At 44.9% G+C, this 21,872-nt stretch overlaps 2 protein-coding genes across 2 annotated transcripts; both read left to right on the top strand.

Annotated features, from left to right (window-relative positions):
* Positions 1-5,023: 5,023 nt before the first annotated feature.
* Positions 5,024-6,078, top strand: LOC122667454 (probable carboxylesterase 18). The gene has a single exon (XM_043863727.1). The coding sequence runs from the start codon at positions 5,024-5,026 to the stop codon at positions 6,032-6,034; it is 1,011 nt and encodes a 336-aa protein (XP_043719662.1). The 3' UTR covers positions 6,035-6,078.
* Positions 6,079-10,644: 4,566 nt separating this feature from the next.
* LOC122669866 (probable carboxylesterase 18) lies at positions 10,645-11,678 on the top strand. Its single transcript, XM_043866744.1, has one exon. The coding sequence runs from the start codon at positions 10,652-10,654 to the stop codon at positions 11,669-11,671; it is 1,020 nt and encodes a 339-aa protein (XP_043722679.1). The 5' UTR covers positions 10,645-10,651; the 3' UTR covers positions 11,672-11,678.
* The last annotated feature ends 10,194 nt before the right edge of the window (positions 11,679-21,872 follow it).

Raw genomic sequence — 21,872 nt, 5'->3', positions numbered from 1 at the left:
TATGAACCCAAAGGGTAAGTGAATTATTCCATTTCCTTGGCTGCTAACCTTCGTGCTACAAGTGTAACAGTAAAATTTTTTCCTTGTGAGTGGTAAGCATGTTACTTGAGAGTCCGGATCATGTCCTTGTACAAGTACATGAGTTGTTGTCCTTGTTCCCTTATTACTTTCTCTACCTCCACCCCACCATTTATTAAACCCCTTAGCCAACTCATAACATCTCTACCCCTGTGGTGCCTTTTTGGCATAATATGCAATCCAGGAGAGTCGATCCCTTGACCTCCTGGGGGCATGCACTCAATCGACGATTCCTCCAACCAACCAAGCTAGCGATTGTTTGCGATTCCATGTGAATGACCCTAGAGGGCCTTGGACGGTACTTATACAAGGACCTTAGTTAGTATTTCGGGAATGACAATTGAACGGGAACGGATACGTTCAGCAATTAAACGGACTAGACGGCAATAATACTTTTCAAAAATCTGACGTAATAAAACGCATATGACAATAATACGATACGTGTTTAATACTTCTGCTCTATAAGCAAAAATACAGGCATATATTTACTATGTAATGGACATGCACCACCTAATAAACAAAATAATAGCATATAGACAATGATTTTATAAAAAAGAAACCTCACAACTAAAATAAACACAATATGATATCCCCTATTACATCTCATAAGATTATCATTTAACAAATCAAAATATCAATAAAAGTGTCTCATCAGACAATAAAAAAAAAAAAAAAAAAAAAAGAAAAAGACGTAATGTGTTCTAGAACTCATCTCTAAGATGAACTAACATCATTAATGGAAATTCATGTACCTTAGTAGTAGGTTAAAAATGTATATAGTCATATGTAGAGCTCAGATGGCCTGCTGCCAAGCTTGTGCTTAATGGTCTTCTACTTCATAGGGCATTAGAATTATAGTCAATGATCAATTGCATCAAATAGCAGTTTTGTCAACTCATGTTACTCGAATCATATTTGTTTATGAAAATTTTGTTTCGTGAATTAAACCACACAAAGGTGGAAAAAAATAATAAATAAAAAAACAGAGAAAAAGAAGAGAAACGACTTCTAGAGATGAAGAAGAGAGAGCCTCAGATTGAGTGTTCTCACCAGACCATCACTGCAATAGTTTGGCGAACGGAGACGGAGAAGAAGAAGAGGAACAGAGCTTATCTGCCTCTGCAATCACCGATTTACCCAGCTGCAATTAACCGGCCACTTGAACTGAAATGGAAACTGATAATAGGAAGGGGCAGGGGGTATTTAGCCTCAAATGAAGTCTCGTCGGCCACTTGAACTAAAATGAGAACGGAGATGAAGAATATGAATGGAATGGGGGTAGTCGACGGCTAGGGTTCGAAGAGAAGAAGACCAAAATTGTATTATTTGGGGGTTTTGTTTTATATTTTTTCTTCTTTAAGCTTTGAGTTTTTTTTATTTTTTAAACAAAATTAAACTTAAGTTAAAAAGTTTTGAAAGCATTTAATACATGTATCATATGGGTGCACTTAAAAATAAGTATTTTACAATATATACAAAAATATATGATAAAATACATTTTTTTAATTAAATGTTCGAATATGCATATAATACGAGAACTTACTAACTAAGCTTGCAACTACGAAGTCAGTTTCATATTCTAAAAAGAAACAAGGGATCCACCAAATAGTCAAGTAACCCGTTTAAAGTCCGGTTATAGGTTGATTATCTTGAGCTCGATAATGGACCAAAAATTAACCGATCGACCAAATAAAAATGGGTCCACGCCTTAACCTACAACTACGAGCCCTATAATTAGTGCAAGACCTTAAATTAATGAGGACTGATTAAGCCCGATGTAAACCAATGGAGCCTGACCGATGGAGACCCTTATATGTAAGGAAGTTTGCAATGGTCAAAGATCGATTTGGTGACATTTTTTAATTAGCTATGTGAGCGGTGTTCGTCACCAATATTTAATAAATGAGGAGAGAATATATATGTATAGTAATGAGTTTCCCTCCACCCACCGTGAATGAGATCTCATTCACTAAGTGGTGGGAGAGGGCGGGAATGGGTATTAAGAGTGTATTTTAGAATATACAAAAACCCTAAGACGGTGGGTGAATGTAACTCTATGGGTGGAGGACAACTTTGTCCATTATATATGTGATAAAAAGCAAAGGAAGACCCATACGGCAAAATAATTCGTCAAAAACTGCTAAACAACTCACATTGACGTTGCTTCCCCTTTGCCCATGGCTATCCTTCCCGAATTTTTATCACCTGCTGTTCCCCTGCCCGGTACGGTTCCCTAGTGCCTCTAATAAAAGGGGGTAGACCCCACCCGGGCAATGTGTTTGGTTAGGGAGTGGAATGGCCATTTCAGCCCCCCATGAGAGGAACCGCACAACCGTACCGGTCAACGAACCTCAGGGGATAAAGGTCCTATCCTTCCCTTGGTAATTACATGAGCCCCATCTCTCTCTCTCCCTGTTTGTCATTCTTTCATAGTAAAATCAAGTGAAAGATAATATGTGAAACTTGAAGTAAGTCAAGTTATTGATATTCTTCTCCTTTTTCGTCCCAGGTCCTGTCATCATTTCATAGAAGGTGAAATTTCGTATGGTGGATCCACAAACTCATAACAGCTTTCATGCTCTAACAAGTTAGGGGCGTTGTTTTCTATGCCGCAGCGCAAGCTACGCCCAGGCATATGGGGGTGGGCATAATGACCATCCTGCCCCCTGCACAGGGAGCCCATGTGCCTGAGCACAACCTGCGTTGCGGCACAGAGAACATTCTCCCAACAATTTAATATGTCACACAAAATACAGAAGCATGATTTGACATATCCAGCCATTGAATAATGAGGATAAGTTTAAATTGATAACATGTGAATTTTCGTAGCGCACAAATTAATTTGTTTTTAACTTATTCATTTATGGATATTTATCCTCTCAATTACACTACCCATACTTGACATCAAGTACATCTAACAGAGGAGGCAGAAGTGACTATCCTACCCCCTGCCCGAACACACTGCCCGAGTTAGGATCCACGTGGGGTCCACCTCCCTCTATTAGATGTACTTGATGTCAAGTACGGGTAGTGTAATTGATACGATAAGAATTCTTCATTTACACTTTTGAAGTATTGTCTTTCTATTCATTCATTTATTTTTCAAATGTAATGAAGTTTCAAAACTTTAAATTGCCACGTAATCAACATGTGGAGACACGTGAAAAGCATCACAGGTACGCTCCCATGGAAGACGGAAATGATGCTCTTCAAAACCAATGTCATTTGAAACTTAACATCTTCTTCCCAACCAAAACCAATGTCATGATTGTTTTCTTCCATGTGGTGTACCATGTATGACCAAACCAACATCCTATAATACTTTCTACCCAAATAGGGAAAAAGAACGTCATTCGATTTGCAATGCATGGTGTCCCTGTGTCAAGACACAGGAACACGCATAATGACAGAGACACAACAATCATTATGCACACGATCGGGTGACGTTCTCTTTCCCACCCAAATAAGTAGTATTGTCAATGTTTGTAGTTAGTACTCATCAGATTTTCTGTACTTGTTTGTTTCTAATTCTAATTAATCCCCAACTATAGTTTGTTGACTTTCCATTCAATTCAACATCAAAACGTGTCAGATTCTTTCCAATTGGACTATGTTTTCAGTATGTTTTCCTCACTATTTGGAAAGAAGAGAAAGTTTAAAATTGACAATGTCACAAGACGAAGGTTATAAAATATAGTATCCGATCAATTCAAAGATCAAAATTAAAGGTTACTTTTCGATCGAAAATATTCATTTTTTGGCGTATACAAACTGATATGCATCATTCATTATAGTCAATACAATACCAATACTTAGAACCTTGGACAAGACAGACATATTGGAACTATGCTCCCATTCATTTTAGCTATCAATCATATTGGAACTAAGCTCCCATTCACTATGCAATTTACCAAAAAGGAGAAAGTTTTACTTCATCACCCGATGAAGGTTCACCACGAAAAATTATCCTCTTCAATTCCCTATAGTCCGGCAGTGCGACAGTACTAGTGTGGATGTCTTACACATGGCAGCTCAGACATCCAACGGTTCGAGCTTAATAACTATGTTGAGCTTAGACCGTTGGATATCCAAGTTGCTACGTGTCGAACATCCACACTAGCACTGCCGCACTGCCGACCTATAGGGAATTGAAGAGGATAATAATCTGGTTCACCACATCATTCGATGGTTCACAAATCTTTGTAGCGTTTTAGTATATTCCCAAAACATCTTTTCATACCTTTCGTATCCACGAGCATTTAAAGCACCGGGGTGAATGAATTCTTATTCACTGTGGATTAAAGAAAATTGGGTCCTAGTAGATATTGTCACTCTAAAAAAATCTTGGTTTTTTTCAGTTGTTTTCTATTCTTTTGTTGTCTCTCAAATAAAACCTAAGCGTAAGTTTGGAAGCCAAGAAAAGAAAAGATATGTTATAATGACACTACGATTGATTTATGTGTTTGTATCTCTCCACTCAAATTTTTTTCTTTTCTTGACTTCCAAACATATTCGAGTTGACTAGAAAGCTGCATGAGAAAAAGGAAACATGTGTTAAGTCTCTTAGAGCTTTCTGTGAGATCTTTATCCCCTCAATTTGTCTGCTCCTCAATTTCCTCAATTCCATCTAATAGGGGGTGAAAATGACCACCATAACCACCTGCTCGACACACTACTCAAGATGGGGTCCACCTCCCTCTATTAGAGGGAATTGAGGAAATTGACAGGTAGGCAAATTGAGGTGATATTTATCCTTACACTGCTTGTACTTGACGCCAAGTACATCTAATAGAGGGAGGTGGACCCCACGTGGACCCCACCTCGAACAATGTATTTGGGCAGGGGGTAGGATAGTCATTTCTACCTCCTCTGTTTTCTTGCAAGTCTTCCTCTAACTACATATGGTTTTGTGAGAGTGTTTGTGTGCGTGCGTATAGTTTGTACTATGACAAGAAACATATTGACAGAAACACCGGTGCTTCCATGGAAGCCGAAGATCGTCCTTTTTGGCGCTACCCTCCTCATGAATCTCACACGGCGTCCTAACGGAACTCTCAACCGCCGTCTACTGAATTTAGTGAACCACACAGTTCCCGCGAGGAACAAAGCCCGTCAAGGTGTCAAAACATTAGACATAACCATCGACGCCACCCGAAACCTCGGGTTTCGCCTCTTCATCCCCACCAAACCCCCACCCGACGTCATTCTCCCGGTCATCATCTTCTTCCATGGCGGAGGATTCGCCTTCTTCAGCCCTAATTCTAGGCACTACGACAATGTCTGCCGTCGTTTCGCCAGGGAGATCCCTGCCGTCATCGTCTCCGTCAACTACCGTCTATTGCCGGAGCATGGCTACCCCTCACAGTACGACGACGGCTTCGACACTCTCAAGTTCCTCGACCAACAGAGACTCGACGGTTTTCCGGCAAATGCTGACCTCTCACGGTGCTTTCTTGTTGGCGACAGTGCCGGGGGGAATCTGGCCCACCACGTCGCATGCAGAGCCGGAAAGGCTGAATTACGACAAGTGAGGGTGATCGGGCAAATATCCATACAATCCTTCTTCGGCGGTGAGGAGAGGACAGAGTCGGAGATCAGATTGAAGAAGATGCCCATCGTGTCGTTGGGTTTGACAGATTGGCTGTGGAAGGCGTTCTTGCCTGAAGGAGGAAACAGAGACCATGAAGCGGTGAACGTGATGGGGCCGAGGGCGGTGGATATAAATGGAATGGAGTATCCGGAGACAGTGGTGGTGGTGGGAGGATTTGATCCGTTGCAGGATAGGCAGAGAGAGTTCTATAATTGGCTTAAGAGATCTGGGAAAGAAGTGAAACTGATAGAGTATCCAAACGCAGTTCATGGGTTTTATTTGTTTCCTGAAATACCTGAATCTTCTCATTTTATGAAGGAGGCCAGGGATTTTGTTCATAAGGTATCTGCTACGTTCAAGAAGTGATAATCCCCCCAAAATCTGAATCTGTAATTGTAAGTCGTTTGTACTGCAATCTCATAGAATTCATTAAAATCAACCAAATTAGATATGAATGAGTGACAAGTTGCAGGTTGATGATCAATGTTTGGATTTTGAGTACAGGTTTATACTTCAATTAACATCCATAGAGTGTTTATAGATGACCGACATAATTGTGTCGTGTAGATTAGTCACCGTCTCGCTGTGTCTCGACAGTCCTGTCGGGTAGTTCGAGAGTAGAGGGTCCAAATTGTTAGTGATGTGGTAATTCTAACTATTGGATATCTAAAGAAGTTATTTGGATTGGTTACTCTCCAAATTCTTCCAATCACATGTATATCATTTCATTTGCTGTCATCCACCGTCTTGGTAGTTTAAGTATTGTCATGCACCTTCTTAGTGGTCTTGGATTTTTGAAATCTTTGTTTTATCACTATGCCAACTCTGAATGAACTTCATTAAACTTTATATGTGAGGACTACCCGCAATAGCCTGCTATGTGGTACAAATAAATGGATGTCCAAATATACTCTATGGACATGCCCACCCATAAAACCGATTGGAACTAGAAAGATGAATTATTCGTCATTCAAACCAATTGTGTTAATAAAATAAGAAAGAGAAGGCTGTCTAGCACCTCCACCAAGCCACACCGAGAGTAAAATGATTGCCCTGTGTTAGTGCAGGGACCACACAGCCTGGCAATGATCCTTCTTCCTTATAAAAACATACTATGAGAATCTAATCGGCATTTTAGAAAAGGTAGTCATAGTAGTATTCAGATCCTCTACGACGCAGCTGCCCATAGCAGCCCGTGTGATGTAGACTGGGTCACGTGCACAAAGACCATCTTACCCCTACCCAAACGCATTGCCCGAGCAGGGGTAAGGCAGTCATTGTACGCGCGGTCTAGTCTACACCACACAAGCCACTACGGGCAGCGCACCGTAGAGGATCTGGATCCGTCATAGTAACTCTTGGATTAGAGGAAAATGATATTTTCAAGACTTTTCGTCTAAAATGGAGAATATTAATGTTTTTTCATGGATGGATGAGTTCAGAATCCAGACCACCACCACCACCACCACCAATGCACCAGAGCTCATCACATATGGGCAACAAGAAAATATTGTCATATATACATGGGAAAAAAACCCTCTATGAAGGGAGTGTGGCCCTTGTACCCACGTACAGAAGGGAGCAAATGACCGCCCAACTCGCCTCCCATCCCCATGAAAGGGTCAGATGTTTGCCCTATTAATGCTTCTATGTGCTCCCATTGGCCCCATGCACATGGGCCATGCTCCTTAGAGAACTCTTCCCCTTTATACATATAAGCAAAAAGAATGCTGCCTTAGTCGTGTGATTTACGTGACTCCAGTGTCAGACACAGAAGTACCATCAAAAAATGAGAAAATGAAATTTCTTACCCATTCTGTGTGCGTTGTCAATGTGTCATTGGTCCACTCGCTAATGCAGTGCTAGAAACCCACACTGCGATCTCTTGACCATACTTGCATCTTAAATTCCTCTAAATGCTCCACTCAATTTGTCGTGATCAATTATTAATTTAGCAGTCTTACTTTAAAAAAATTAATAATTTAGCAGTGATTGCAACAGTTACTCTTGTGGATTTTAGAATTTTCCAACAAAATTGACAAAAAGGTATGGGTAAGAGGGTAACCGGTAACGTGGAATCCTAGGTTTTATTGCTTTATTTCTACTTAGCCACGTGTCCTCCCCTCTATCATCAGCTACTCAATTAAATTGCATCTGTCAACGTCCACCAACTTTTTTCTCCATAAGTCCAGGGGCTCCTCAATCCATTTTGGTTGCCATTCTTTATTACTGGAGGCCCACAAGTGTTGAGCCAGATGAGCTGCAATTAATTGTTATAAGGTGGTAGGTAGGGTAAGGCAGTCATTCTTTGCCTCGCTGTATCTTGACAATACGGTTCCACCAGACAGTTAGACAGTAGAGGATCCAAATTGAGTGTAATAGTTGGTTGGGAAAACACGATTTTACCAGGCAGTTCAGTAGTAGAGAATCCAAATTGAATGTAATAGTTGGTTGGGAAAACACGGTTCTACCAGACAGTTTGGCAGTAAAGGATCCAAATTGATTGTAATAGCTGATTGGTAAAAGAGAGAGAAAATCACAGCAGCACTGTTTTAGGAGAATTTTTCTCCCCTCAGGTTCCCTGCCCGGTCAGGTTCGTAGGTTCCTCTCATAGGGAGGACGAAAATGACAACCTCACCCTACCCGGGTAGTGTGTTCAGGCAGGGGGTGAGGTTGTCATTTCCGGTCTCCTATGAGAGGAACCTACGAACCTGATCGAACAGGAAATCTGAGAGGAGTTAAGTCTGTTTTAGGAATTAGTATCGAACAATCGTTCTCGGTTAATACTGATTTGATCGATCAGTATTGGACAGATTTTTTTTTTTAAAACCTTTGATCCGTACCAATCTACCGATATGGATTGGCCCAGAATATTCATTGTTAGGTAAGCTCCACAAAAAGCTCTAAATTTTTTTTTTTTTTGGGGCTATCGGTTGCAACCAATACCGTGAACTAATTCCTTGACTTGGTCTATCTTTGTGGTCCATTTTTTGCTTTCAAAATTAAAGCCTAATCAATGCCTTGTGAATAGTTGTTATATTCTTTTAATTTTGTTTCATAAAATGGATGGTTGATATCATCCAATACTTCGTTTACCTAAAAAAAAAAAAATCATATCATGCAATACTTAATAGTGTCACTTTATCTTTCTTTTTGTGTTGATGGTGAACTCTCAATACCATGAAAATATGATACAATATAGATAGGATGAAATAATTCTTTGTTTTTTGGATTTTGTTTCATTTTCTTGTTTTACTGTAAGAATTTCAGTATAACACAGAACATCAAGACCAATAAAGAGTATTACCAAAAAAAAAAAAGTTCATAAAGTGTACCACAAGCTAGGCCCATTGTGTCCATTTCTCTCTTTCCCCTTTGAAATGATCCCTTCGCCCTCTTGTATGATATCCTTTATCCTATCTCGCTCCCCCATTGGAGTTGCCATGCATACGGGCGAAGTGTCTATCTTGTACACTTTTTTTTTTCTCTTTTCGTTTTTTAGATAGGAAATGGGTTTTATTAATTGAACAAAAAAAAAACAGGGAAAGGATTGGATAAGATCATGTGAGCTTGTGACTTTGACCTCATCTTTTCACCTTTTTTTTTTTTTTGACCTCATCTTGAATTCTTGATAGAATTGTTTTACCACTTTAAATGGAGGGTCTCAATGACATTTAGAAGTTGATATCGTCTTTTAATTGCTCATTATCTTATTTGCAAAAATTCATTAAGTTAGGGCATAAAAAGATTTTCAAAATTAAGATTATAATGACATGATATGTCATTATAAAAAATGTGTCATTGTTATGCACACTTTTCAAGTACATGTGTAAATGACACTATTTAGGCCAAATGTTCCCTATGTTGGGGGCATAGGCTGCGTCCAGACACATGAGGTGGGTGAAATGACCACCCTGCCCCCCCTAAATGGCAAGCCCATGTGTTTTGGCGCAGGCTACGCTGTGGCATAGAGAACATCAACCCTAATTTTATTGGGAAAAAAAATTGTATGTCATCATACCAAGAGAGCTTAAAATTAAGGTTACAAGTAATTTGAGGGTCAATAAGAAATTTTCTTCTCATGATCTTTTTGCTTTCTTTCAAAAAGTGTATTATACAAATATGGTTACAATTTTCCTAATTGATTGCAACCAAACATGTTCATACCTGTAATTTCTTTCAGATTTTCTCTCTCTAAAGGGAAAAGTAAACAAACAAGGTTCTATGAATGTGTGACAGACATATTGATGGTAATGGTAAATGACTGTGATGGTGACGATGCAGACAATTATATTTCATTTCAAATGTTTGATAAATATCATAAAAAAAAAAAAGATGTACCCAGTGCATGAGGCTCCCGCCACTGCAGGATCTGGGGAAGATCATAAATCTACAAAAATTGTAGGTACCGAAAAATATCTCATAAGACAATTAATAGCACAATTGGTTGGTACCTGTAGAATGCAACCCCAAGAGGCCAAGAGGCCTGTCTTCACCCTGATTTACAATTACAATTCAGAATTAATCAGGGCCAATCCAGCCAGGCCCTGCCCAATCAAGGTCAATCAGGGCCAACCCAGGCTAGCAGGGTTGGGCCTAGGTTGAAATTGTGTTAGGCTCTGATAGGGTTGGGTTGGGCTTAGGTAGACTTTAAAACCCCTAGGGTTGTCTGGGGTTTTAAGATGCCCGACCCAGCCTGTTAACCCCCCTACCATCCCTATTTTGTAGGGAAAAAAAGTCTGTTACGTACAGACCCATACACCTATACGTATCAGTTCAATACCAATATCTAAAACAGGACCACACAAATAGAGTAATAGATCCGATAAAACATTACTCTGGACCGGATTTGGTATTATACCTTTACAAAACCCCTTGTTTTTACTGGGCTGGATCTTCCAGCATCCCGCCACGGCTGGAGGAGAGCCAGGTCCATATATAATACCAACCCACGCGGCATCAAGCACGCGGGAGAGGGAAAAAATGTCCGCTACAAACTCGCCAGCAGAGTCGCCGGTGCTTCCATGGAAGCTGAAGATCAATCTCACCGTCGTCGACTTCTTTTCAGACGCCATGCGTCGTTCTAACGGCACTATCAACCGACGTTTGGTCAATTTCTTCGAACCGAAAGTCCCCGCCAACAACATACCCTTCAAGGGCGTAAAAACCTCCGATGTAACCATCGACGCCACTCGAAACCTCTGGTTTCGCCTTTTCACACCAACAGAAGCCCCCTCTGATGTTAGTCTCCCCGTCATCGTCTTCTTCCACGGTGGTGGATTCTCTTTCCTCAGTGCCGATGCCAAAGCCTACGACTTTGTATGCCGTCGATTCGCCCGTAAATTCCCCGCCGTAGTCGTTTCCGTCAACTACCGCCTCTCTCCGGAGCACCGATTTCCATCACATTACGACGACGGATTCGACACTCTTAAATTCCTAGACGAAGCGCAAACCGTAAGCTTTGGTTTTCCGGCGAATGCCGATCTCTCTCGGTGCTTCTTCGCCGGGGATTCTGCCGGGGGTAATCTTGCCCACCATGTCGCCGTCAGATCTGGGAAAGCTGATTTCAAGAGAGTCAGAGTGATCGGACAGATCTCGATACAGCCGTTCTTCGGTGGGGAAAAGCTGACGGAATCGGAAATTAGGTTGGTGAATGTGCCGATTGTATCGTTGGAGAGGACGGATTGGATGTGGAAGGTGTTCTTGCCGGAAGGAGAGAACAGAGACCATGAAGCAGTGAATGTGTCGGGGCCGAAGGCAGTGGATATTAGGGGAGTAAAGTATCCGGAGACGATGGTGGTGGTAGGAGGGTTCGATCCGTTGAAGGACAGGCAGAGAGAGTTCTACGAGTGGCTCAAGAGATGTGGGAAGGAAGCCAAGCTGCTAGAGTATCCAAAAAGTATTCATGCTTTTTACCTGTTTCCCCAATTGCCTGAATCTTTCCTGTTTATCGAGGAAGCCATGGATTTTGTTCGTAAGGTATGCGATAAGGTCAAGAACTGAGCATAAAGGTATGTGATAAGGTCAATAGAGTGTGTAGACTGTAATCTCCCTTGTTAACGTTAACATTAACATCTCCCTCCCTCATCTTTACTTTACAGACATGGGTTTTTTATTATTTTTTAATGCATGTAGACATGGATTGTTGGAACGGTGGATTAAAAATAAAAACAAATTTCTCGTCTCCTATCTTCATCCACTGAAATTTTGTGCACTTGTAAAAGTTTCAGTACTGTTCTGGCGTGCTAATAGTTGCTCTTTATTTGAAGAGGGAAATTATTTTATCCCGTTTCACAATGGAATTGGCTACTGTCCTGCAGTGGCGGTAACTGGAGCGTCTAGCACCACCTTAGGATGAAGGCACGTGGCATATTATTAATCCAACGGTCAAATAAAAATGAACAATCTGTAATCCATTTTCCATCTCTCATACTTTCGTTCTGCCAAAACCCGATCCGAAAATACAAAAACCTCCTCTCGTTGGTTTCTCTCGGACTCTTCCCCCTTTATTTCCGATAGTCTCCGTCTTCTTCCCTAGAGGAACGAAGCTCCCCTAGGTCATGAAAATGAAAAAATTACAACCCCTTATCGCATTGTATTACACCTAAAAGATTCCTATTCTTTCCTGGAAATATTTTCTTTTCTGTGCATTATTAACTAAGACATGAAAATGGAAGCTCTCTGAATTCCTAATGCTGCTGATTTCGATTCTCCCAAGTTTCTACATACTTGGTGGGTTTCTAAGTACTTGTAAGCCATTTATCTCTGAACAAAACTCCACTGCTTTTTCAGTTATAGTGGGTTTATACTTCAAAACTCCACTGCTTTATGGGAAGCAATGGATTTTGATAATGGGATTTAAACATGAGAAAAGGATGTTCGATGGAAGTAGGACGAGGATTTAGAGAATAAAAGGAAAAGGGTTTCGGTGGATTGGGTGGTGTTGGTTGGAGAATCAATGGGGATTTGGGATTTAATTAGAAATCGAGAGATAGAGGTAAGGTACCGGTGGTAATGAGATGGGGATTTCGGTTAGGGTTTCAAAATCAGAGAAAAACTCAAATGAAGATGGGGGAAACGATAGAAAATAAGGTATGGATTGCGGTTACTAGGGTTAAGCAAGATAAATCAGATAAAAAGTGGAAAAGAAGGAGAAGAAGAAAGAGATTTGATACGGCCTGCGATTGTTCTTCCCCATCGCAGGTGAGTTCTGACGGCTCCATGTCTCTAAAGCCCATTACATGTTATTCTTTTTACCCTATTTGTCCATTGAGGGAAAAAAACATAGTTCAGAGAAATTGAATGTGTTGGTTATCATCAATTCAACACACAATCTGGTTCAAGTAAGGAAAATCTTAGAATGGGAAAACGAAACTGAAAATCAGAGAATGGGAAAATGAGAGTGAAAATCAGATAGGTTTCAATCTAGGATGGGTTTTTGTATTTTTCGGGTCGGGTTTTGGCAGAACGAGAGAATGAAAGATGGAAAGTGGATTACAGATTGCCCATTCCCATTGGACCGTTGGATTAGTAACATGCCAGGTGCCTTCTTCCTAGGAGGTGCTGGACGTTCCAACTCCCGCAACTGCAGGACAAGAGGCAAGTCCAATCCAGAGTCTGGGACTTTAATTAGTTCATCAGATCATCAAGGAAAAGAGAATTTACTACGAGAGTGTAAGGTTCCAAACCTCACTAAGTATTGGGATATATAAAGGTATCTTGACACATATTTTTTAGGCACTTTTAATGAAGGCTTTCTACAATGTTAATGAGCCCAAAAGGATTCTGTCCAGCACCCTGCCCGGGCTGCATGTGTAGTGCCGGACTTGATGAGGCAAGAAAAGACCGCCTATCCCTGCTCGAGCAAGGTGAGGTGGTCTTTTCACGTTTCACTGTGTCCGACACTGCACATGCAGCCCGGGCAGGGTGTTAGACAGGAGCCATGTCCTTAATGAGGGGAGAGTCCAAACCAAAAAAACCAATTACTGAATTTATCTAGTGGCAAAATTAAATATTAAAAAATTATTTTGCATCAATAGGTGTGCGAGGACATGCAAAGGATACATGTATTGAGTATCTTATTGAAGAGAAAAAGAACGGTGTCTGGTTGGCATTCAAGAGCATTAGACTGGTATACTTACTATGCATGCCTGAACAATGGTTTTTCCTTGGGTTTATTTGGTGAGAAATTTTTTTTGGGAGGTTAAAATTTGATGAGAAATGATGTCTGTATATTATCATGAAATGCACACTGGAACATTAATAGAAAAACTGATAAGGAAAATATGTTGGACATAAAGGGCAACCAATAGAACCATCCTTGGTTTTCATTCTCTCAAGTGCGGTGCATCACCTAGTGCACTCTTAAAGTGCATTGGACGGTGTACCTCACTTATGCATTTTTAAAAATCAGTGCACCTTTAAAGTGCATTGGACGATGCATCTCACTTGTGCATTGAATTTTTAAAGATGCACAAGTGAAAGTGAGGTACACCTCTGATACACTTTAAAGATAATATGATAGTGTGGATGGTGCACCGCATTTGAGAGGATAAAAATTCTCAACCCTAAAAGCCACAAGGTCTTATGCCAACAAGAAAGAGAAAGGTTTTGCGCTAGTTGTAATTAAAAGAATATTGAAAAGATCTTTTGATACTCCTAGCTAAGGCTGAGGATCAAATCCCACTTCATCCTTTCATCCAACTGAAAAAAAAAAGGAAAGGTCTCTCTGAGTCTCTTCAGTCCTCCCTATCCCATGGCTGTGAACTCTGAATCAATATCAGGATCAAGCCAAATCTGACGGATTTGCCCCTACTTTTTAATAAAAATCGTTTTCTTTTTAGGTTTTTACGCTTAGGTCGTATGAGTGGATGGATATTAATTACATCTGTCAAGAATCAGGATCAGTCTTGACTAATACAAATCTGATCATATTCATCAAAAAAAAAAAAACGAAAAAAACAAATCTGATTGGGGCTTAATCCACCCATATTACGATCCATGATCTCTACTATCCTAGCCTACATCATTTATTTGATTTACACATTCCTCCGCTCTCTCATCTCTAGTATCTAGGATCATGATCGTCTACAGCGTGCTGCCCGTAGCGGCTTGTGTGGTCAGATACATCGTCGTGCGCATTGTCTGCCTTATCCTTGCCCGATCACCTTGCCTGTACAGGGATAAGGCAAACATTACGCGCGATGATGTGTCTGAACCGCATAGGCTGCTACGAGCAACGCACCATAGAGGATCTGAATTGCTAATATATCTGCCCCCATCCCACAACATGATTGTTCTCCTCTCAGGTTCCCTGCCTAGTCAGGTGCATAGGTTCCTCTCATAGGAGGAGCGGAAATGACGACCTCACTCCCTACCCAAACACACTGTCCGGGTGGGGTGAGGTCGTCATTTACGCCCTCCTGATGAGGCATAAAACACCCCACCTATCAGAGGCTGCCACGTGGCCGACCCGACCTCAGTCCGAGAATCGAGTTGGGCCGAGCAGAAATTGGGCCGACCCCATCTCTCGATAAGTCACCCGACAAAGCCTCGGCTTGGGCGAGCCGGGCCGGTGGCTGAGGCCGAGATTATACGGGTCAGCCATAGACTCCTAGCCGAACTCGCGGCCGAGACCTCCTCCCGGGCCGACCTCCATTGCCGACCCCACGGGCCGACCTCGTAGGCCGAGCCCTCCTCCCGGGCCGACCTCGTAGGCCGAGCCCTCCTCCATTGAGGCTCTCATAGCACCCCACCGGGGATCTCCAGGCCACGTTAGCACATCCCGAGAATCATGGGATAAGGACCGAGCCACGATCCCAGCGCAACACGGAATCACACTCTACATGGACTCTTACCTTAATAAGAGTCCGACCCCGAAAATAACTCTCCACTCCGCTCCACGCGAGAGAACCTTCCGAAAGAAGGACTCCTACCATACTAGGACTCTTCCAACCGTCTCATCTCCTCCTTACTCTATAAATACCCAGGTATGGAGCACTATTCCTCATCTGGCTTTTTACTACATAGTTACGCTGTCGCGTTGAAGACCTGACTTGAGCATCGGAGAGTCCTAGGCCGGAGCCACACCGGCCCTCTTGCGCTCATTGCTTGGTTTTTGCAGGGTTCATCCACGGCGAACCAAGTACAGGAGGTTTTCACACGCAATGATTTGGCACCGTCTCGTGGGAACGACATCGCAAGCCTCGTCGTTTCGCCAATTCCCAAAGCAATAATAATGGTGCACACGAGGTCAGGACAGCATGGCTCTACTTCCCGTACGGAGGAGCCGCAACCCGTCGTGCAGATGAGGCGATCACCGGCCCCCGAAGCCTCTCGGCAGGGGGTAAATAGAAGACCCCCTAGGGCAGGTGGTGCGCAGCCCATCACGGGCACCATTCCCCCTCCAGAGAGCGGGAATGGGGGAGGTGCGCTAACCACGGCCGCGGCTAACCGGGTACAGGCCGAGCCAAGTTTGGACGGGAATGGCCTACCAAGACCGCCACCCTTGCCGAGAATTTGGACCCGAAGCCCCTGCAAATAATCGACAGTTATGGATTTGCACCGCAGATGCTCCACACTAACGAGATGTCACGCACCTTCATGAACCGATGGCCCGAGGCGGGCCGATGGGCCGGCCGCCGGACGCGCTCCCTCCACTCCCGGTCCGCGCCGAAAGAAACTTGCAGAGAAAATGGTGGCCGCGTAGGGCCGAGCCGAGTCGGGCCGCGTCCTCGCACCCGTCTCGTCGAAGACTCCACCTCTGCGTCCCAAGAGAGGCGCTCGCGGGTGAACAAGAACATCGCCAAAGCCCGCGAACAGGCGTAAAATTAAACCTACTGCCGGCTATGTGGCAAGGAGGTCGGTATTTTCTAGACGGATCGGAGAGGACGAACAGCCGAGGAGATTCCAAGAACCAAGGAAAGACCCGGTTGAAAGGCGCACGCCGAGACACGGAGAAGGATCGCGTCATACTCCCCGGCGTCAGAGCTCACCTCCCCGAGAAGAACAACAGGAGAGCCCCCGAAGGTCCAACTTCCAAGAAGAAAAAAGAACAAGGAAGGATGGTGAGGACTGAGCGACTGTAATGGCCGACTACAATGGGACGACCGACCCTATCGACCCCTTGCCGAAGAGCCGATTGGCCGAGCACCAAAACCGAGCCGAGAAGCGCTACGAGACTTGGCCGAGCAGGTGGAGGGGTCAAGAAACAGCGCGACCCGGACGCCTACTCTTTGGTCCAAGCGTCACCCTTATCCTCCCAAGATCATGACCGCGCCGCTACCACACTTTGCTTCAAACCTCCCCGTTCGACCGGTATGACGGGACGACCGACCGACGATCACATCAACTACTTTAATGCGATGATGACCATGTACGGGGAACCGAGATCGTTTCTTGCCGAGCCTTCCCGGCATCCCTCAAAGGCGCGACGACCTCATGGTTTTCCGGTTGCCGCCGAATTCCATAAAAAGCTTTGCTCAACTCTGTCGAGCCTTTGTCACGCGCTTCCGGAGCAAGATGAAACATAAGAAGACCACGGTCAACCTCCTCGGCGTGAAACAAAGGCCCGACGAGTCGATCCGAGCATTCGTCTCCCGCTTCAACAAGGAATCCTTAGATATCAAGGATTTGGATGAGGCCACGGCCCATACGGCTATGAGCAACGGATTGGCCGACATGGACCTTATCAAGGACTTGGCCGGAAGCGAAGAAAGAAACCGGCCGAGCTCTTGGAGAGGTGCAACGAGTTCGCAAATATGGCCGAGGTCCTCCAAGCCCTGAAGGGTAACGAAGGTCGTACCGACAAGAAAAGGCCGACAACAGCGACCGAAGAGAAGACAAAAGGCCAAGGACGGATCGCCGAGCCGACGGTCGGATCGAGCTCGAGCCCCGACTACACACCATTGAATGCATCTCGCAAGGAGATCCTTGATGCAAATACAAGATGGGGGGTACATCCGCCGACCCCGACCGATGCAAGCGGGGTCATCTCGGAATCCCAACAAATATTGCCAATTCCACAAGGACATCGATCACGACACCGAAGATTGTTATCAGCTGAAAAGAGAAATCGAAGAGCTGATAAAAGTGGGCCACTTGAAGCGATATGTCAAAGGAGGCCGAGAAGATCGTGGAGGTCGGCGGCCCGATGATCGAGATCAAAGAAGAGCCGAGCCTAGGGCCAAAACAAAGTGAGTTGAAAGAGATGATGACAAGGTCCGAGCCGAGAAGAAGGAGGACGGATCCGGGCGAGCAATGACAAGGGAGCCCCCATATACACTATCCTCGGAGGGCCCGGCAAGAGAGTACTCGAAAGGCTAAGGCAAACGCTCGCTTCGTCGGAGTAAGCAGAGATGCCGCCAAGAAACTCAAGCCACGGTGACGATCTCCTTCACGGAGGCCGACATCGAAGGTATAAGTTTACCTCATGACGATGCTTTAGTGGTGCAGGTAGAAATGGCGAAGCAGACCGTACCACCGTGTATTGGTCGATCACCGGCGCATCCGTGGACCTTATGTCACCGAAGCGTCATCGACAATTTGGCTTCGGCGACGAAGCGCTTAAGCCCGAAGGAACCTCGCTTCACGGGTTCTTGGGAGCGGCCGCGACCATCAAGGGCTCGATCGATCTACTAGTCGCGCTACTTTCGTCAAGCAAAACAAGGGTAATGTTCGAGGAATGGCCATGTGCGTCGTACATCTCCCCGAAGATCAGCGGGATGAGCTTATCGAGAGAAGAGGGCGACCCGTGGAAGACCGACCCCACTTCATCTCGGCCGAAGATGACCCGGCCAAGGTGGTCCAGCTCGGATCACTACTAAGTGAAGATCAAAGGAGGCGGCTCGGAGTTTTCTTAAAAGCGAACGTCGATGTCTTCGCCTGGTCGGCCGCGGACATGTCGGGCATACCTGGACATATAGGCCGAGCACCGACTCCATGTGGATCCGGTCGAAAACCAATCCGGCGAAGAGAAGGAACTACGCACTTGATCGACAAACTCGCAATCAAAGAAGAGGTGGAGAAGCTTCGCCGATCAGGATTCATCCGAGAAGAGAAATTCCCGACCTGGTTGGCTAACGTCGTCATGGTCCCTAAACCGAACGGGAAGTGGAGAATGTGTGTCGACTACACCGACCTCAACAAGGCCTGCCCAAAAGATGAGTACCCACTACCTCGGATCGACCTCTTGATCGACGCCACGGCAGTCACGAGATGCTTGAGTTTCATGGACGCGTACTCGGCTACAACCAAATCATGATGCATGAGGAGGACGAGTCGTACACGGCCTTCCGAATCGACCAAGAGAATTTCTCGCTACAAGGTCATGCCGTTCGGATTGAAGAACGCCGAGAGCGACATACCAGCGCCTCGTGAACTATATATTCAGCGAGCAGACGGAAAGAACATGGAAGTCTACGTGGACGACATGTTGGTGAAAACTTTGAAGGCCGAACACAACTTGGCTGACCTGGAAGAAGCCTTCGGCGTATTGAGGAAGAACCAGGATGAAGTGAATCCCGCCAAGTGTGCATTCGAGCGTAACCTTGGGAAAGTTCCTCGGCTTCATGGTCTCTATCGAGGCATCGAAGCCAATCCAGCAAAAATCGAGCCCTCCAAGGACGATCCGAGAAGTACAAAGGCTAAACGGACGTGTGGCGGCGTTGGCGCGATTCATGTCGAGATCGGGCGACAAGTGCCTACCGTTCTTTAAGGCCCTAAAGAATATCCGGAACCCAAAAGATTTTATCTGGTCATCCGAATGCCAAGAAGCTTTTGAAGAGCTGAAGAAATATTTGGAGAACCCGCCTCTTCTCAGCCGACCTGAACCAAAAGAGGAGCTTCAAGTCTACTTAGCCGCCACTCCCGTAGCGGTCAGTGCGGTGTTGATCAGGGAAGAGAGTCAAACTCAAAGGCTGATATACTATATCAGCCACGTTCTTGTTGATGCCGAGACAAGGTACTCCGGGTTCGAGAAAGTAGCATTCGCTCTAATCACGGCTGCAAGGAAACTAAGGCCGTACTTCCAAGCTCATCCGATCGTGGTACTGACCGACCAGCCACTCAAAAAGATATTACACAAACCCGACATTTCGGGACGGCTGATTTCCTGGGCAGTTGAGCTAAGTGAATACGATATAAGCTATCGACCGAGGACGGCGATAAAAGGACAAGCCCTGGCCGACTTCATCGCCGAATGCACGGGGCCCGAACATGAGGTTGGAGAAGAAAAGACAGTCGAGGAGGTCGGGGCTACGGCCGACCCGATTTGGACCATGAATGTTGACGGCTCAAGCAATTTCGGAGGAAGCGGGGCCGGCCTAATACTTGTAAGCCCCGAAGGCTTTCTGGTCCAATATGCCCTAAGGTTCAAGTTTCCCGCCTCAAACAACGAGGCTGAGTATGAAGCCCTTCTAGCTGGACTTCGAGTCAGCAAAGCTATGGGCATAAAACGATTGAAGGTGCGAGGAGACTCCCAACTCGTGGTCAACCAGGTCAACGGACACTACGAGGTAAAAGACGAAAGGATGATAGCATACCTGGGTCGAGCCCGAGATCTGATCTCCGAGCTCGAACACTTTGAGATGACTCGAATACCGAGAAAAGAGAATACCGCGGCGGACTCCTTATCGAGGTTGGCCGAGGCCGACCTCCAATATCTGAGCCGATCAGTATACATAGAAATATTGGAGAAGCCATCCTTACAAGAAGAAAGCATAAAGCACATTGAAGAGGATGGGCCGACCTGGTTGGACCCCATTGTCAACTACTTGGAGAATGACCTGCTCCCGGAGAACCGAGACGAAGCAAGGAAGGTCAAGATCCGATCTTCCAAGTACTCGATGATCGACGGAGTACTCTACAAAAGGACAATCTCGGCCCCTCTTCTCCGATGTCTGGGACCGAAGGGGGCCGAGTATGCATTAGCCGAGGTGCATGAGGGAATATGCGGGAGTCACATGGGCGGCCGAGCTCTTGCATACAAGATACTTCGGCAAGGATTCTATTGGCCAAGAATGCAAGAAGAGGCCATGAAATACGTGAAGACGTGTGAGAAGTGCCAACTGTTCGCGCCAATCCCAAGCCGACCAGCAACAAAATTAACCTCAATGCTGAGCCCAATCCCATTCGCTATGTGGGGAATGGACATTCTCGGAGATTTCACCCCAGCATCGGGAAACAGAAAATACGTAGTAGTGGCGATCGATTACTTCACCAAGTGGGTCGAGGCCGAGCCCCTTGCCACCATCACCGAGAAGAACATGGAAAATTTTTTCCGAGATAAGGTCATCTACCGGTTCGGGCTACCGAAAGTTCTCATCACTGATAATGGCGCGTAATTCAACAACCCGGCCTTCCGAGAATTCTGCGAGCACTTCCACATTGACTTCCGACCCATCTCGGTAGCTCATCCACAAGCAAATGGACAAGTAGAAGTGTCCAACCGAACATTACTTGCCGGCATTAAGAGGAGGTTGGATGAGGCCAAGGGGAGATGGGTGGAAGAACTCCCAAGCGTCCTATGGGCATATCGGAAGATTGTAAGAACTCCAACCGGGGAGAGTCCATTTCGCCTCGCTTATGGGACCGAAGCCCTCGCACCGGTTGAAGTTATGGCTTCATCATACCGAGTGCTCAACTTCGATGAGAAGACCTATGAAGATGGGCTGAGAGCCAATCTGGACTTCCTCGATGAAATCCGAGAAAATGCCCTACTCCGAAACGCGGCGTACCAACAGAAGACGGCAAGCTACTATGATTCAAGAGTCAAAGAGCGGCATTTTCGTCAAGGGGACCTTGTTCTCGAAAACTCAGCCGCATCCCACGAGGCAACAAGGAAAATTAGCACCAAATTGGGAAGGCCCGTACATAGTCTCCAAGCAAATTCGCCTGGCACATATCGCTTGCACTCGGGGCAAGAAGGTACCGAGACCTTGGAACTCAGAAAATTTGAAAAAGTTTTTTCAATAATTGAGCATGCTTGTATTCGGTTTCAGTTCCGACATTTGATTCAATAAAGTCTTTTCTCCAACACTCAACGTATTGGCAAGCTCCCAAGTCGAAATCATAAGACCGGTCCTCATAGACCAGGCCGACATCAAAGACCGACCCTCATAGGTCGGCAGCCAAGTCATAAGACCGGTCCTCATAGACCAGGTCGACATCAAAGACCGACCCTCATAGGTCGGCAGCCAAGTCATAA

Source organism: Telopea speciosissima, chromosome 7 (assembly GCF_018873765.1).
Source record: "Telopea speciosissima isolate NSW1024214 ecotype Mountain lineage chromosome 7, Tspe_v1, whole genome shotgun sequence".
NCBI classification, from domain to species: Eukaryota; Viridiplantae; Streptophyta; class Magnoliopsida; order Proteales; family Proteaceae; genus Telopea; species Telopea speciosissima.
Note: the sequence above shows the minus strand (reverse complement) of the source record. Positions and strands in the feature narration are given on the sequence as shown.

Excerpts from the sequence above, each read along its gene's own strand:
- LOC122669866 (XM_043866744.1), top strand. The coding sequence starts at position 10,652 with ATGTCCGCTACAAACTCGCCAGCAGAGTCGCCGGTGCTTCCATGGAAG.
- LOC122667454 (XM_043863727.1), top strand. The coding sequence starts at position 5,024 with ATGACAAGAAACATATTGACAGAAACACCGGTGCTTCCATGGAAGCCG.